Below are 17,202 nucleotides of genomic sequence, written 5' to 3'. Positions count from 1 at the left end.
TTCTAATTTAACAAAACGTGGGACATTTGCAACATTTCATAAAGTAAAAGCAAAACTACTTAATTCTGTTTCATTTGTTGTGTTTTTTTCAATGTATTTCTGGAATAGAAATTCATCCCAATGGAGATTGATAAGGATTTTAATGTTGATCTTAGCATGGTAAGGATTACTTTCTCAGAGAAAGAGAAAAGCCAAAATCATGTGGGTTATTCCTTGTAGATCTTAGCTCTGTTGCTTCTTCTGTTTATTGTGAGGTAGTCTGAAGTCGTATTGATTTCAGCTTTGCTAATGTGAAAAAATAAAAGTGCCTGCTTCATTTTTTAAGATGAAAAGAAAACTAAGCCATGTGGACTTGCTTGTTAAGAGCACTTGACATAATTTATTGCAGGCAGAAAAGCAATAAAAATTGCAGTGGTGAAAAAAAGAAAAAATATGGAGAAAGAAAAGCTGAGTGGGTGTAATAAACAATTACATCATTTTTTATTAACCAGTGATGATCCAAAGGTCCAAGAATGCTATGTTTGAAGTTTAGAGTAGAAAAGTCCTGTCCTTGAGGTCAAATGTGTAATTTGCATTAGGTCATTCTCATGAGGAGTGCCTCCATTTGCTCAGCTATGCAGGGTCCGTTCTGCCCGCCTTTCCAACAGCACATGAAACAACTGAAACAAATGAGGTCTGGGGATAGCCAAAAAGTGTAAGGAGCTGTACTTCCTACTGACTGCATGTGGAAATCAAATGCAAAAAAGCAGAAAAGCACCAAAAAGGATGTTACTCCTAAGGAGTTTGGAGAGAGCAAAGAATTGAATCTTTTAGGGGTGGCTTTTCCAAGGATTCCCCTTAGGACAAGCAGCTGATACTGCACCATTTAGTCTGAGCTGAAACTAATTATTTCCCTTAGGGATAAGACCTAAATTATTAAAATGGATTTTAGATAGCAAAATCTCATAACTACTTGAAAATAGTAGTAGAACTGTTTGTCTACTGAGCTCTCTGAACCACAGTCACGTAGCAAAATACATGTGGAGGAAATGTTATCAGTGCCGATAGCTATAGTCCAGTGTCCAATAACCATTTAAAAATTGGGAGTTGAAAATGTGTGAATTTTCATCCTCAGGTATGGAGGACCTTGCAGTCAGAATGTAAAGGCAACCTTTAGCATTAGCTGGATAACCTATCTTGCAAGCAAAGAGGGAATTATTGTTGCTCTGGTGGATGGCAGAGGGACAGCTTATCAAGGTGACAAGATTTTGCATGCAGTATATCGAAGACTTGGAGTCTATGAAGTTGAGGACCAAATCTCAGCAGTTAAGTAAGTAGATTATCTCCCTGTACAGCTGTTGTATTTGCATACCAAGAAGTAGTAAGGTGAAAGAAAGTTATTTCCTGTAGGGCAAGCCTGTCTCAGTGACCATAGAGAGTAGCCAGAGATCCATAGGGATTTATCTCACTGATTAGCTGAAGGTCAAATGAGAATTCTGTAGTGAAACTGAAACCAACACAAATCTTCTACAGGTCAATTAGTCACAAACTTGCATTCTGTGCTGTTGTAGGATAGTTAAGAACAGAAAGTACCTGAGGTCCCTTGATAAGTGTTCCCCAACAGCTGCTCCTTTGTATGAAAACACTTGAAAGTATTCCAGGGGAAACTGACTCCCTATGCAGAGATTTTTGGGAGAAAGTGAAAGATGGGGTTTGCAAAGAAAGATTGTCTTTTTTAATTTTACAGATGCAGTAGCACTGCTAAAGTGAGCATTTGAAGAAGTGTTAGTTTGAACCCCACAGAGATGACTGCAAGGCAGGAATTTAGCCTTGTCTTTGTGTGGAATTTGGCCCATCAGAGATAGACTGGATAGATTTCAGAGAGATTGGAGATCGATAGACAGATGGATAGATTTCCAGGTGCGACAGTAAATACCCTATTTCCTCCAGACTCCACGAAGATACTAGAGTATCTTAGCTGAAAATTTGATGTAGCAACCCAGGTTTTCACAGCTTTCTCTGCTTGTTTGAGAGCGCTGCCTGTACTTACAAGTGTGTGTGGGAAGGATATCTGTTCCTTCCTCTTTCTGCTTTGTGATAGTTCATTTCTTCCTCAATGTTATAAATATAAATGCACCATTATCCTTTTCAGTGATAAATGAAACAGAATAGCTGTATATCATGTCAAGTTTTTCTATTGTTCTATTATTTTATTTTCTATCTTGAAACTTTTAGGAGGAGTGGTATACTTCAAAATATCAGAAGAATGCTTCTATATGATTCTGCATCATTACTCAGACATAGAATATCAAAGGGAACCTAAACTGATTCTGCAGTTGCAAAATCTGCTGAGACAGGCCATGAAAAAATGACCTCAGACTTCACACTTCCCAGTTTTCTGTCAGCACCTAGACTAAATTTTTATTCAGTTAAATGTAGTGCGTTCCATCTTCCTGATCTAACGCATGGATTAAGATGCATGATTTTTAGAGAGCCTCTATACTCTAGTGGGAAGTTCTTGGAGGGGCTTTTACTGTTGGTGGAGCCCCAGAGATTAAGACAGTATTAGAACAACACTAACTAATTTTTTGGCTTTTCTTACTCTGTCCCACCCAGATAGTATCCCACGTTTTCAGTGTTGTCAATCTCTTGCCCTTGTCCTAGTAAATAACGCTTCTGTGTTTCTGATGTGTATCTGAACTTATTGTGTTTATCTGTCACTCTCAATCCTTTGTGGTCTTTTGCCTCATCCTCTTTTCTTCGCTGTTGCTATTATTTCCCTAGAAATACAGTCTGATTCAGGGTATTTGTAGGAGACCTAATATTTATGGTTCTGTTTGACCTGTTTGACTCCTGAGAACAAAAGAAGTTTTGCACCTTTTATACATTTCAAACTTATTACCTACTTGGAGCGTTAGTAGATGATTCCTTCATTATTATTTTTTATTAAAGTAGCCATAAGAGCTTTTTACTTTTCAGGCACATTAAAAAAGCCACTTGTTTCTGCAGGGAATCCTTAATCTCCTCAGAAGTCAATACTGTTCCTGTTGAGAAATCAAAGTATTAACTCACAGTGACATCAGTATGTTGGGTATCTTGCACGATAAAGTCTGAATGTTAATGGTAATCCTGCACCACTGGCGCTAAAGCAATGAAAATTATCCTCAGTGGAATAAAAATTATTATTATGAAAGTATTGATTTCAGTATTTTTTTTTCTTTCAGGAAAAATTCTTCCTCTTCCCTTTCAACACCTATTGATTGAATCGTTGATGCTTTGTAGAAATCAGGCATGCTATGTTGATTGTCAGTTTGCTTAGATTGGTGGGATGTGTGGAAAAAAAAGTGCAAGAAAAACTATTTTTTGCTAATTTGTTATTGTACTAACAATTTTTTGTTATAATGCATTTATTTCTGTGATTTTATTTTCCACAGAAAATTTATAGAAATGGGCTTTATTGATGAGAAACGAATAGCAATATGGGGCTGGGTAAGTGTTGGGAGCTTTTAGATCTATCTTTAAATAATCCTGCAATATAATTTTTTTATTGTCATTATTCTTCCTGGTTCTGTCTTAAGTATATATAAAATTTCTTCTGCAAATGTATGATGGTATTGCCAAAGGGGGTGGTTCCTGCTGGTACTTATATACATGAAATTGCAACAGTTCGAGGCCCCAAAAATGAATCTTTGGCAGCTCAAGAGGGAATTTTAAAAAGCTCATGTCTAATACATTGTTTGGACTGGAAGTCAAGCCAAATTAAGACATTTTAATTGCTTTAGTTTTAACTTAGGGACTTACTGTCAACTGAGTTTAAAATAGTGAGAAAAGTCCTATGACTATCTCTCATCAGAAAATGTGACCCCTGCATCATCGTGAATCACTGTGTACTTGGCTGGCTTTGCAATGGTCATCAGGGAGGAATCTGGATCTGAGGGCTTTACAACACTGGCAGCTTCACCAAGACATGGAAAAATTGGGCAGTATGGGAGTCACTCCAAATTATTAGCCAGTCTATTTTTTCATGTTTGCTTTTTTCATGTATTTCTCTTTGTAATGCTCCCAAAACCTTTAATAGCCAGATATATTGCTTCATCTTAGACAGCACATGAGCAGAGTTGCTAAAATCTTTCTATGAAGCTTCTATCAACCAATATTTAGGTTACTTTGCTACAGTTACTACTGTAACAATTGAATAAAATGGGTATCATATGGTGAAATTAAATGACACAGATGCTTAGAAGTGAATAATTCTAAAGTGACATTAGGTAATTTAAGGTCTCAAGAAAATATTTTCTTTTTTAAATCACATCATATTTTATTTCACCACAGTGAAATAAAACCAACTAACAGCTTGGACACATTGTATTCCAGTAGTGGATAAAATATTAAAATAAAGGCACTACTGCCAAACCTATCAACCTTTTTTTCCAATTTATTTCCAATTTATTATACCATTTCCTGGTCTGTAAGCTTTGAAAGGAGTTGAAAGGTGTTTCTTTATTTATAGGCTGCAGATTGGTGAGTGTGCATGAACTCGTGCTTTCAGACTCAAACTCTTCAAGATGGCAAAAGCTCTTAAATAACTACTAAAGTAATTTGGCTTGTGAACTCTCTCTTGGCCTGTTACAGTGAATATATTTATCTGCCCAATCCAAATCCCTTACTTTTTAGTCTTGTGGACTGATTTTTTGAAAGATCAAATGAGCAAATCAGATGAGTTGGAAAAATTCTACTAATTAGTGTTTCTACTACTATATCCCTCACTATCATTTCAAGCTGAAAAGTCAAGAGGATGGACTAAGCTAACTTCTGTACCAAAAAAAAATCTGCTAATTTCCCTTAGTCTTTCATATGCTACTGAAGTAATCTTCAGAATTTTTCATGACACACCATATTTTTATCCCTTCCTCCATTCCAAAGTAAACAGAAACCCATTATTTTGCAAAGACCTTATATGAGTTTTTCCAGCCTCAGTTCCACATCCTGTGGAGAGCCAAACCAAAGGCTTTTTATTTACATTATTTTCCTGTCTCAGCAACTAGCCTCATTCAGTTTCACAGATCTATTCTGATATCCAGGCTTACTTACTGCTTTACCCTTCTTACAGCTGGGAACTTATTCTTCATTTCTGGGTCCCAGTTTGAGGAATCAGGCCAGAAAATACTGGGAACAGTGGCAGGCAGTAGGGAGGAATTGCTCCGTCCTGAAGTGATGAGTGTATTAGTACTGATGACTGGGTCAGTTCAATATGCTGATCTTTAGCAAAACCTAGGTAGTTTGTTAAGGGAGGGAAAAAAACCTCTAACTCTTCTTGGAGGTGCACCTTCAAAGGATGAGAGGCAATGAAAACAAACTGCCAGAAGGAAAGTTTCTCCTTGGTTTTAGGAAAAAAAATATGACAACATTGATCACTGTTGAAGCAGATTGAGTGGAGAAGATGGATGAGACTGCAATCAGTGTCATTTTCATCTGAAGTTAGCCCTGTTTTGAGCTATAGGTTGCATTAGATTACCGTGAAGGACGCTACAAGATTCAATTTCTCTGTGACTGTAAGTGGTAACGAAAACAGTGATAAACATTGAAGAAGCAGCAAAAAAAAGAAATTATTTGATAAATTTGTCTAATCTCTCTCATAAGAAATTACATCAGATCCATTTGATAGCAAAAAAATAGTTTCAAAAAACCCTCAACCTTTTGTTACTTTGTCCTCCCTGCATGCAAAGCAAATTAGTTCATTTGGAATCAGTTTATATGAGTTTGATTCAGAAAACAGAATGATACTTCACCAGTAATTTTAAACCGTCTGTGATTTCCTCCTAGTCCTATGGTGGCTATGTAACTTCTTTGGCACTTGGATCTGGCAGTGGAGTATTTAAATGCGGAATGGCTGTGGCTCCTGTTTCCAGCTGGGAATATTACGGTATGGAAACTTGTCATAAATACTGACTTGGAAAGCAAGATGTAGCATTTAATGACTTCTTAAATTAAATCGTTGCAGGAGACTGGCAATTTGAAACATAAAGACATTCAAATTACCTAGATTTAAAACTTTTAAGACCTTAAGTTTAATGTTTTTCTTGCTGAAAATAACTGAGTGCAACTGGCAGTTTGGAACTGATTTTGTCACAAAGAAGGTATGTCTGGATAATTCCATATGCACTTCTAAAACAGTAAGTGTATAAAGCCCTCTCAATAAACTGCTATTAAGGAGTGATCTGCCTTAAAGTCCTATTAAAGCATTATCACTGAATTTGGAAACAGCTGAACTGATTTATCTGCCAGCAACAGAATCATAGTACATTTCAATTTCTGAAACCACAGATGACCTGTGTCAGGAATCAGTATTTCTGATGACCACAAAGTTGTTTCCAAAAAGCAGTGGAAAAAGTGAAAGTCTATTGTGTTCAATATAATATTTTTAATTAAATACTTTTCCCTCTAAATGTTTCTCAGCCACGCCTGTATTGTTGTACAATATGTACAATACATATTCTTATTTATATTTATGGAATTAGGCTCCAAACTGTTGAGAGGAAACAACACTGGGTGTATATTCCCAAGGCCTTCCTGTGTGAATAAAGCAGGCACATACTCATACTTGCCGACCTGTGAGGCTTTTGGCATGGTGTTAAGGAACCTTAGTGTAAAAAAAAAAATCATGGCATGAATATTTTCAATGAGTAAAATGTAGCACTTTGAACACATTTACTTAGCATATGGTCGTTTTCTAAGAAGTCTTGGTTATGAGAAAAATTTTTGGTTAAATGGGAAAGATTCCTTCCCTGACTGCTAGCACAGACATTCCTTGTATTTATGGTGTTTTGCAAACAAAGGGGAAAATATTTGTATGACACAGGAAGCATAGTCTTCGTGTTTTCACTGGCATCAAGATTTTTTAAAGACATTTTTACTCATGATCACAAAATTATTTCTAGAATGCAGGCATAAAGCACTGCTTTCACAAAAGTCCCTTAATAAAAGACATGTTATAAAAATTTGTCCCAGCATCAAAATTCAAATGAAGTTTTTAAGTTCAAGCAGATTAGACCTGCACCATTGCAATCTCTACATCAGCTCAATTTTCAGGTGGCAATTAAAGAATCTTGCTGAAAACACACTGTAAAATCCAAACAGGCAAATGTACCTCCACTAAGGAAGGAAGGAAACAAAAGGAAATCATAAGTCGTAAGTTTTGGCAAACAGATCAGGTTAGCATTATGGTGAACTGTGTTAGGGGCAAAACTACAGGATGTTACCTCCTTGAGTCTCCAAGTAGTATCAGTATGTCACAGGATGTACTGGCCCCTAGAGCTTCTAAATTCTGCCCAACCCTCACAGATGAGATTCTGGGCCATAATCTTTTGTCAGAAGCTGCCCCACCTCCCTCCATTTTGAGCCAGAGCTGAACAGTTATAAGATGGAAAGGAAGATTCCATTCAGGGACAACGTATAATTAAAAGCATTATATCTGTAACTGTTTTATTAAAATTTATTTAAATTCATCTGCTTTTCCTTCCTCAATAATTGACAAGCTGATTCTTCCACTTAGTCATTATAATGCAATTCTGCTGACCTTTGTGGACTTGTTGTAGCTATACTGGTAGAAGAGGGTGGAAAAATTGGCTCAGAATACTGTGGAAATGCCAGCCATTCAGAAAGAGTCTATTTTATTGAAAACTTAAGCCCAATATGGTTGTTTGACACTGTGTTGACAACAGATATTGCACATTTTCTGTTTTTATGGAATGATAAAGGATTTTGATGAAAGATAGGCTACTTAAATTTTTTTGGTACTTATATTACAAATTATCTTCAGAAGCCTTGCTTGGCTAATGTGGGAGACATAGTACATGTCTTTAGCTCTCAGAGGTAGCACATGTAAGTGATACATAATAAACTACGAGAACATGAGTATATTGATTCATTTTCTTTTCCTGGGAGGATTCTCATTTCTATTTTATAACAAAGTTTTTCTGATACAGTGTATCAAACTGAACAAGATAGACAATCCCAATTCCTTAATGATTACAATGGCCATCACCTGTCTTTTGAGAGGAAAAGATGACAACTCTTCTTTGTCAGAAAGCACTGACCTCCTTAAATAAATAAAGTCCTTGTAATTCTGCAGCTTGACTGCTCAATATGTCAGTTCCTCCTTCAAGGCAAGGTCATAAAGAAAGTAATCTTCTGGTAGTAGCAGCTGCTGTGTCAGTTTTCCATAAATTTTCATAACAGCTCCTAGTTAAAGTACAAATACCAAGGCAGCTCAAAGAGAGGTGTTTCTACTGATTTCTTGGTGATGGATACTGTTCAGTTATTCACATTTATTTTGTCAAATCTGCTACCAGTCTTTGTTGTAGTTAGAAAAAGGAACTGAACAGAGGCCTGGAAAACAATGGGCCACCTTTTCATTCATGCCTGCATCTTTTCCTGCTCTCTCTAGTTGCTGTGTATATGCATTCAATAGGAAAATGACAACATGCATATCCGTATTTACTGTAAATACACATACAAATCCTCAGCTCCTCTTTTTAAGGTGTCAGAATTAGACTGTATCATCTTTCCACCATGCACCCATATTGGCTCATTGCCTTATTCAACTGGCTTCTGGAGTTCAACCCAACAGCATAAAGCCATATAAATTAATTGCCTTTATCCCCAAATCCTAGATGAGTATAAAACCACTGTTTCTGCAAAGATTGTTTGGAGAACAGTAAATAATTAGCCTTCATAGCTGATTTTTAAAAATATGTGAAAATTTGATGTGTTATGAGGAAGCCAAGAACAGACACAGTTAAACATCATTTAATTTCCTATGTGTCACTGAAGCCAAAAAATATCTGCACTTTCTTTACCTATAGCATTTTTCTTCTTTAATTTCAGCATCAATCTACACAGAACGATTTATGGGTCTTCCTATAAAGTCCGATAATCTTGAGCACTATAAGGTGAGAATTCTGTTTCTGTGCCATTCTGCCTTAAATTTGAATAACACTTCTATGAGTAAGTGGAACTGTGATGAAAGAAAGTGGCCCACCAGCTCTCATGGTACAGTCCTTTTGTAGCAAAGCTACTGCCATGAAATTCTTATCTCCATAATTAATTGTAGGTTTGTATTTATAAATCCCAAAAAAGCTAAATGGAAGTCCTTATTTTCTTACTTGGACAAGTCATACTGTTCTGCCAGTGCTAACCATTAGCCTAGAAAAGAACTGAAGTGAGAGGGATTAAAATGTTGATGTTAATAAGGTTTTGGTTGATACTGTTAGCTGAGATATGCAAACTGCTTCATCCAAATTTAGCTCTCTGATAATAAGATCATAAGCATACTAAATGATCAGAGTAGCTTCCCCTACCTAGAACAGGTTGCCATTCTTTTCTTCACATTGATAGGAAGTCTGTAGTTTCCTCTAGCAGCACACACCAGCTCTGGATACAGAGAGGCCTGAATTAACATCCAAGAACTTAGTGGAAACACTTCTGTTAAAGATTTGGATTGTGTTCTGGTACGTATTTCCATCCCAACTCAAAGAACAGAAACACTCAATACAAAACAGCCCTGGTGGAGCTGTCTGGATCGCCAGGAATTAGAGCATTCTGGGAATGACATGACTAGTGCTGTTCTTTGTATGAATTGGCCCATAGAAAAGACACTAAATATCAAATCTGTTTCTGATAGTGTAGAGACATTTGTGACAGCACAGAAAGCTACCTGCTGCAAGCCAAGCTTGCACAGGGACGTTCTGTGGACAGATATCATCAATATGGTGCAGATTAATATTTTTTCTTGTGCTGGTGCTTTTCAGAACATGTGCAAATGATGTAAGAAAAACTCAGTATTTATTTATAGGTATTCCTGTCCTGAAGCCAAAGTCACAGATCACAGATGCACAGAATAATTTAGTTTTAAAAGACTTCTGAGATCATCAGGTCCAGCCATTAACCTTACACTGCAAAGTGCACCACGAAACCATGTCCCCAAGTGCCACATCTACACATCTTTAAAATACCTTCCCAGATGGTGACTCAACCACTGCCCTGAGAAGCTTGTTCCAATGCCTGCCAACCCTTTCCATGAAGAAATTTTTCCTCATATCCAGTCTAAACCTCCTCTGGCATAATTTGAGGCCATTTCCTCTTGTCTGGTTGACTGTTGCCTGGGACAAGAGGCCAACCCCCACCTGGCTAAAACATACCTTCAGGGAGTAATACAGAATGTTAAGGTCCCTCCTGAGCCTCCTCTTCTCCAGGCTGAACACCCTCAGCCATTCCTCAGAGGACTCGTTCTTCAGACCCTCCCCAGCTCCATTGCCCTTCTCGGGATACACTCCAGCACCTCAGTGTCTGTCTTGGACCCAAAACTGAACACAGGATTTGGGGTGTGGCCTCACCAGTGCCCAGTAAGGGGGATAAGGGATGATCACTTCTCTGGTCCTGCTAGCCACACTACTTTTGGTACAGGTGAGGATGGCTCTGGCCCACTTGGCCACGTGGGGATGCACTGGCTCATGTTCAGCTGTTTTGAACCGATACCCACAGGTCCTTTTCTACCAGAGAGCTTTCCAGCACCCTTCAACATGGCCTCCAGTGCTGCATAGGGGTGGTTGTGACCCAAGAGCAGGACATGGCACTTTGCCTTGTTGAACCTCAGACAACTGGCTTTGGGTCATTGATCGAGGTTGTTCAGATCCCGCTGTAGAGACTGATATATGTATATATATCTCTATATATATACATATACAGCCTTGTACATGGTTTCTATTCTCAGATTGATATGAAGTCACTGCTGTCATGTCAGTTCAACCATTTGATTGTTTTTCTACTAGGTAATGAAAGCCTTTCAGCACTATCAATAAGTGGTTTAAATTAAAGTTGCTGAACTGTTCTTTTTTCCTCTCAACAGAATTCAACTGTGATGGCAAGAGCAAAGAATTTCCAAAATGTAGAGTATCTTCTCATCCATGGAACAGCAGATGGTGAGGTTTGCAAATGGCAGAACAAACACAGAGCCAGAATCACTTTGTTTGAAAAACATTAAGCATCTATCTTTGATTGGGTCAGGACTTAGATCTTTGGTAGATTTCCATATGACCTATCATAAGATGCTTACTCGTTCTTAGTAATGTCAACTGTATCACTTGATAATTAGTGGACACAGCTAAATGCACTATAACTTTATGCTTTGTGGTATTAACACGTTTCAACAATCTCTTTCTTTTTTTCTTTTTAGATAATGTACATTTTCAGAACTCAGCACAAATTGCAAAAGCTCTGGTTAATGCACAGGTGGATTTCCAGGCAATGGTAAATAATAGACTATTTTTCATTTTGAAAAGTGGTTCATAACCTTATCAATAAGCTTATCTGACATTTGGCAGTGTTTTTAACTACCCTGTTCAACTGAACATGCTTCAAAATTTGGCAATTGCTAGTGCATTTGTTATCCTTCATAAACAACTTCTCAATTTCTTCCCCAAATGATTTGTCTGCTCTTTTTTTTTCCTTGCCCTTTGCATGCTAGCAGGATTTTCCTCTTGTCAAGAATAACTTGGAGTGTTTTAAAATGAGCCAGGGAGAAGAATAAGAATCCAGGCTCCTTATAAGTGTTTTTGATACCGGGTAAAAGAGGAAAGTGAAAGAGCCAAGTTCTGGGGCCAAATTGTCAATAGCTGTGATAGAGTCTGTCTTGAATTGGACTTGCCTCCCACAGGCAAGAAGGGAAACAGGTGAAAAAGGTGTATGGTATCGAAATATATATCCAGAATCCGCAAAAAAAAGTTCTCTGAAAAACTTGCATGGGATAGCAGGCACAGGCAGAGAGAGAAACACATAGGCAAGATGTTGCAGGATATAAAGGAGAAATAAACAGGGGAAATGTAGATCTGATTTATATGTTAATCTCTGCTTCCAAACCTTTTTCCTCAGGGCTAATAACCAAAGTGTTTGCTTGCTATCAAACATTCTAATCCTCTGCCTGAGTCTGGTTTCACAGTGCCATGAACTCCCCAAAAAGGGATAACAGGGTTTTATAGGCCCCTTTGTGTATTACACATTTTCTGCCTCCTTTGCTGATCTTTAGCAAATCTAGGTTATATCTAAAGTGTCTGGAATACTGTATGCAGATGTAGTCATTCTGGTTCAGCTACAGTGGAATGGCAGATATTTCTGGGTTAGCATAATTCATATGTGTGTTTTATTTCCAGATCATCACTCACAAGGTTCATGGCCCTGCTATAATGTAGGTTGTTTTGAATAGAACTCAAATAACATTTAGCTGAAATTTTGTTGCTTAGAGCTCAGTACTTATTCCTAAGCAAGACTCTTACCCTTATTACCCAGGCCATGCAGCAGGCCAAGGGGATTTCATCCCTAACAGCATCTCAAGGCTCTTTTGCCTGACTTGATACAACTGGCCTGTGAGTACTGAGGCAATAATGCTTACTCTTAAATAACAGAAGGCTTAGAAACTTTTTTTTCAGCAAGAATAAGAATATATTGGGAACTGATGAAAAATAAAATTATCAGGTTCCTCATTTTTCTTGAGCCATCCATTTTCTTATGTGTAGCAATAAAATACATTTTTTGTATTGTTTAACTCTTGCAGAATTGAAAACATGACATAAGGGATTTATGTTTTGTTTTTGCTTTTTCTTTCAGTGGTATACTGATCAGAACCATGGAATTCCAGGCCTTTCCAGCAAACATCTCTACACACATATGACCCACTTCCTCAAACAATGTTTTTCTTTGTCAGAATAAGTAGGCTACTCAGAGCATGCTAAGGCATCTGAGACATCTTTGGGAGAATGAAAAGACAGCAGTGCCCAAGTTGTATGGTGTTCAGGTGAATTGATCACAGGAACTTTGAAATTTTAAATTGATGTTTACATCCACTTTTGATATTGTATATTAGCAAATGTTATGGTAACAAATGTTTTGACACATTTGATACCTGTTCGACACAAAAAATAAAATCAGAATGTAAAGGGTCTTGTGCATCTATTGCCGACTTGCTTAAACTTACATTCTGCAGTCCAAGAATGGTGGTTCATTGCAAATGCACAGTGTCAGATTAATATGGTTGCATTTGTTAACTAGAACTGTAAAATGGGAAAGGACAAAGGAAGCAGTGCAACTACCTAATTAGCATTCTAACAAGAACCAGTTTCTCAAAATTGATTTCCAACCTTTTGTAAAGAATCCAAGAAGAGATAGGAACACACAATATTTAACACTGAAGTTTGGATACTTACTGAGAGTATTGAATGTGTTCAAATTTTATTCAACTCTTATTTGAAACCTTGATTCCTCAAAACTCTCAGTGTTCAGGTTTAAACGTGAAAGCAGGACACTCATAATAACTATCATATATCAGTGGGTTTTTCACCTGTATTCAAGGTATGTGAGACATATTGACCTGTTTTTAATTTCTAATCATCACCTCAGCATTCAAATTGATCTCAGTGTCGTTCATCCCACACTGGAGGGGAAGGATCAAAGGATTGTGCAAGCTTTCTTTGCTTTGTTTCTAGTGCAACAATTTTAGGGAGTCTTTAAAAAATGGTGGAAGCTAAAATGATTGGAATACTTGTATTCTTTTCATTAGTAATTAAATCAGTCCTGTCATAATATAAGAATATTACCAAGATAATTGGCAAGAGATCCATTGTAGATTAAACAATTGCTTGGTCATGTGTTTAATTAGTCTAGTGCATAAGAACCATGGTCTTTCTGACACAATCTCTGCTATTAGCTGTTGAGAGTGCAAAATAACCTAAAATAGATTGTGTTGCCTTCCCACAAAGCAAGCTGCTTCATAACTCTCAGTCAGAGACCAGTTGCTGCTTCTTTGTGGAAAAGCAAGGGGTTTCATTTGACTTTCTTGACAAAAACATGGGGTTTGGCCAAAATAATTAAAATGTGGAAGTGATTTGCTATGTAACAGCTTCCTTCGTTTGTTAATGGCAATATCAAATCTAATTTTCCACACATGAGAACATTCCTTAGATACATCTTTATGCAAATGTAGTTGCCAAGCTGTTTGTAATGGTTAAATTATACTTTGATAGGAACTCTTCAGAAAATACTCAATTAGTTCAGGTTTTTTTGGAAACGCTGCCAATTACGTGATGTTAATGAGCTTTTTGTTGGTAATGTAATTAAAATTCAACTGCTATAATGGCTAAAGGAAAAAATTATAGCTGCAAGAAAGTTAAAATTAAGCAAATATAACATGAAGTGGGCCTAATTAGATGTTGATTATATGGTCCTATGTGCATTTGCTGCACACAACAGTAGTCTCAGAAATATGGTTATCTTACAAATATGGAATACAATTCAGTTGAAATAATGAAATTTAACTCTCTATTTGTTATATTGATACAACACCATGGAAATAATTGTTATCTTATGGTGAAAGAGAGAAAAATGAAGCTCTTGTCTGAGATGCTTATAGGTTTAAGATACCTGAATCTGTCAATGAGAACCTAAGTAATTTCCAAAAAAGCATGGTATCAATCTCACATAAATATCAATATATTAAGATCACTTTCAATTTCTTCACCTTTATTTTATTTATTCTATTGAACATCCTCTAAGTTCTGGAAATCTGGGCAGATAGATTGGCCCTTTGTCAGTACTGTAAGTAATAAAATGATGCAATGTGTTGTTCACACCCTGCCCACAGGTCTGTTGTCTGAAGCTTTTGGAAGTATTTGAAATAAGGGACATTTCAGGAAAATCAGTAAAATAAAATAACAGAAGGTACCTCTTTCTCGAGTGGTGCATTAGCTATTTCATTATTAATCTGCCCTGAGGTCTGTTTGTTTCCTAAGGCAATCATAGTACACATCTTCCAAACTGTTCACCATCTACTTTGGCTTGTAGGCAGCAGTTGTGGGGATAAAAAAAAATTAAAAATAAGTGCAGTTGCTCCCAACATTTTTCCTTCATTGTTTTTCATGTTGTTAATTTCTTTGCCTTACACAGTGTTCTTGCCAAAGAATGGGAATATGTCTCCAGCAGAGTGTGACATTTACACTCAATTGCTGAAATAATGTCTAACCTGAAAGCTTTATGATAGAGCAACCATGTGTTTTGATGACCTGGGAGAAAATGTCCTAGGATGCTGTGAGTGTCAAAAAAACCCTCTTAAAAATACATCAACATCAGATTGCTGACTAGCTTGTGCTTATAACAGGTAATATCACAGTCAGTCACTAGAAAGGGTCCAGAGTACTGCAAACCTACCCTTGTAGTCCAACAGAATCACAGAATGCTTGGAGTTGGAGGGGAACTTTGGAGGCCTACTTATCTCACTTCCCTGTTCACACAGGCTATGTCCTGTAGCCCAGGACTTTGTCCAGATGGCTTTTGAATAACTAAAAGCCATCTGGATGCTCTACAACCTCCCTGGGCCACCGCTGCCAGTGCTTGGTCACTCTCATGGTAAAAAAGTGCTTCCTTTTCCTCAGACAGAACATCCTATGTTTCAGTTTGTGCCTGGTTCTTCTCATTCTGTCATTGGGCATCACTGAAAGAGGTTGGTTCAGTCTTCTTTGGAAGATACCATCCCTTCAGATATTTATATATGGTGATGAGATTCTCCCAAGCCTTTCTTCTCTAGAAAGAGAACATGTTCCATTCTGCCTTGTCTACAAACACAATCCCTGTTACAAGCATTACCCCAAACATTCACTGGACAGGTATTTGCCCCACTACACTTCAATCAGAGAGAAGAGCCTTAAGAGGCTACAGGACAGGCTCTGTTACAACACATCTTCAGTAGTTCAAGGTGAAAGGGCTTGTCCTGAGGTATCAAGGTGAAGCTAACAGAGTATGTGAATGAAAATATATATATAACTATACTGCAAACATGAAATATGGTGTGTAAGAGCCAACACTAGGACACAATTTGAATTAAGCTAGGCTCTTATTACAAGAATTAACATGCTCAAAGTTTTGCTTCCCACTTTCAAATGTTTTAGAGGATCTGGTTTTCAAAAAATGCTGAGTACTTTGTGTTCTTTTCTCTTTTGGATAATGCTCTCACACTTCAGATACTCAAACATACCACTTCAGACAATGAAACACGAGTCTTCAAATACCTGTCATATAAACAAGGTATCCAAGCCTCTGAAGGTAGAATATATTTTTTCTGAATTAGGTAGACAGGCCCTTGACAAATAGCCACAAATACAGTTGTTTACAAGTCAGTTTCCACTATGAATTCTTTCTAGCTCTTAAAAATTAAAACTAGAGCTGAAAAGAAAAAATTGCTTTATTCTAGAAGCTGAAGTGTACATAAATAGTAGAAAGTTACTGATTCCACTCCAAACCTGTTCTTATCATCTACCTTATTCATGCTGTGTGAGCTGTGCACATGAAAGAACCTGCAATCCTTATACTTCAAACACAGACCTACATGATTTGTTTCACACAGGATTATTGCAGCTGTAAAGAAAAAAAGTCCTGAAGAGAAATTTAGCAGAAAACCAGTCAGGTTCTAGAATATGGTTAGTGTTATACTCATTTTACTCAGATATCAAGTCCAATTCAGACTGCATTCAATACTTCCCAGTTTGCCAGGCAGTTCCAATTACAAGGCACAGCTGTTTAGAACATTTTATAGAGTCATTTGAAGGCTCTATATTTAATCTGAATAATTCATAGTATTTGCAAAGAGCATTTGGTATTACTTTCAATTATGAACATTGTCTTCTCAGAATGTAAAACAACTAGTACATATTGGGCCAGCTCTTCTGCTTGCGCAAATTGATGCAGCTCCATTGACTTGCAGTGGAGCGATTCCAGCTTCTGTGAGCAGACAGTGTGGGCTGCAGCTCAGTTACAATGGCTGTGGCTGCTGAGGTACAAACCTCTCATCACCCCTGGCAGAGAGCACAGAGCTGTGTTCTGCAGAAAGGCCTGGAGACCCTGAACTCACCCTCCATTTCAGAAGGGCATTTGTGCTCCCCAAAGGGTGGCCATGGAGTTGTAAACACACGTAAGCACACACTGTGTGTGTTATGTACAAGCACAGGTTTATGGATGTAACTTGCTGAGATCTTTATGTGTGCATGTGTTTACACATATGTTCCTCCTCTATTGGTTCCCATTCTCAGGAGGGGAATGCTCTTTGTGATTATCGTGTAACAAAGATAGCAAAATGAAAGGGGCTGCAGAGCCCAGCCCTCTGAGCTCACAGCTGACAAGGTTAGG

At 37.5% G+C, this 17,202-nt stretch overlaps 1 protein-coding gene across 1 annotated transcript in view; it reads left to right on the top strand.

Moving 5' to 3' along the window:
* LOC102040355 (prolyl endopeptidase FAP) overlaps positions 1-14,920 on the top strand; it is a 38,248-nt gene extending 23,328 nt beyond the window's left edge. Inside the window, exons 20-26 of the mRNA XM_005415819.2 lie at positions 1,115-1,309; positions 3,414-3,468; positions 5,803-5,902; positions 8,866-8,930; positions 10,886-10,958; positions 11,213-11,286; positions 12,640-14,920. Of these exons, the coding sequence (XP_005415876.1) occupies positions 1,115-1,309; positions 3,414-3,468; positions 5,803-5,902; positions 8,866-8,930; positions 10,886-10,958; positions 11,213-11,286; positions 12,640-12,741 (664 nt within the window). The 3' untranslated portion in view covers positions 12,742-14,920. The remainder of the gene's footprint in view (positions 1-1,114; positions 1,310-3,413; positions 3,469-5,802; positions 5,903-8,865; positions 8,931-10,885; positions 10,959-11,212; positions 11,287-12,639) is intronic.
* The last annotated feature ends 2,282 nt before the right edge of the window (positions 14,921-17,202 follow it).

This window comes from Geospiza fortis, unplaced genomic scaffold (assembly GCF_000277835.1).
Source record: "Geospiza fortis unplaced genomic scaffold, GeoFor_1.0 scaffold112, whole genome shotgun sequence".
In the NCBI taxonomy this organism is placed as follows: Eukaryota; Metazoa; Chordata; class Aves; order Passeriformes; family Thraupidae; genus Geospiza; species Geospiza fortis.
The sequence above is the reverse complement of the archived record's forward strand: the minus strand, read 5'-3'. Positions and strand labels throughout refer to the sequence as shown.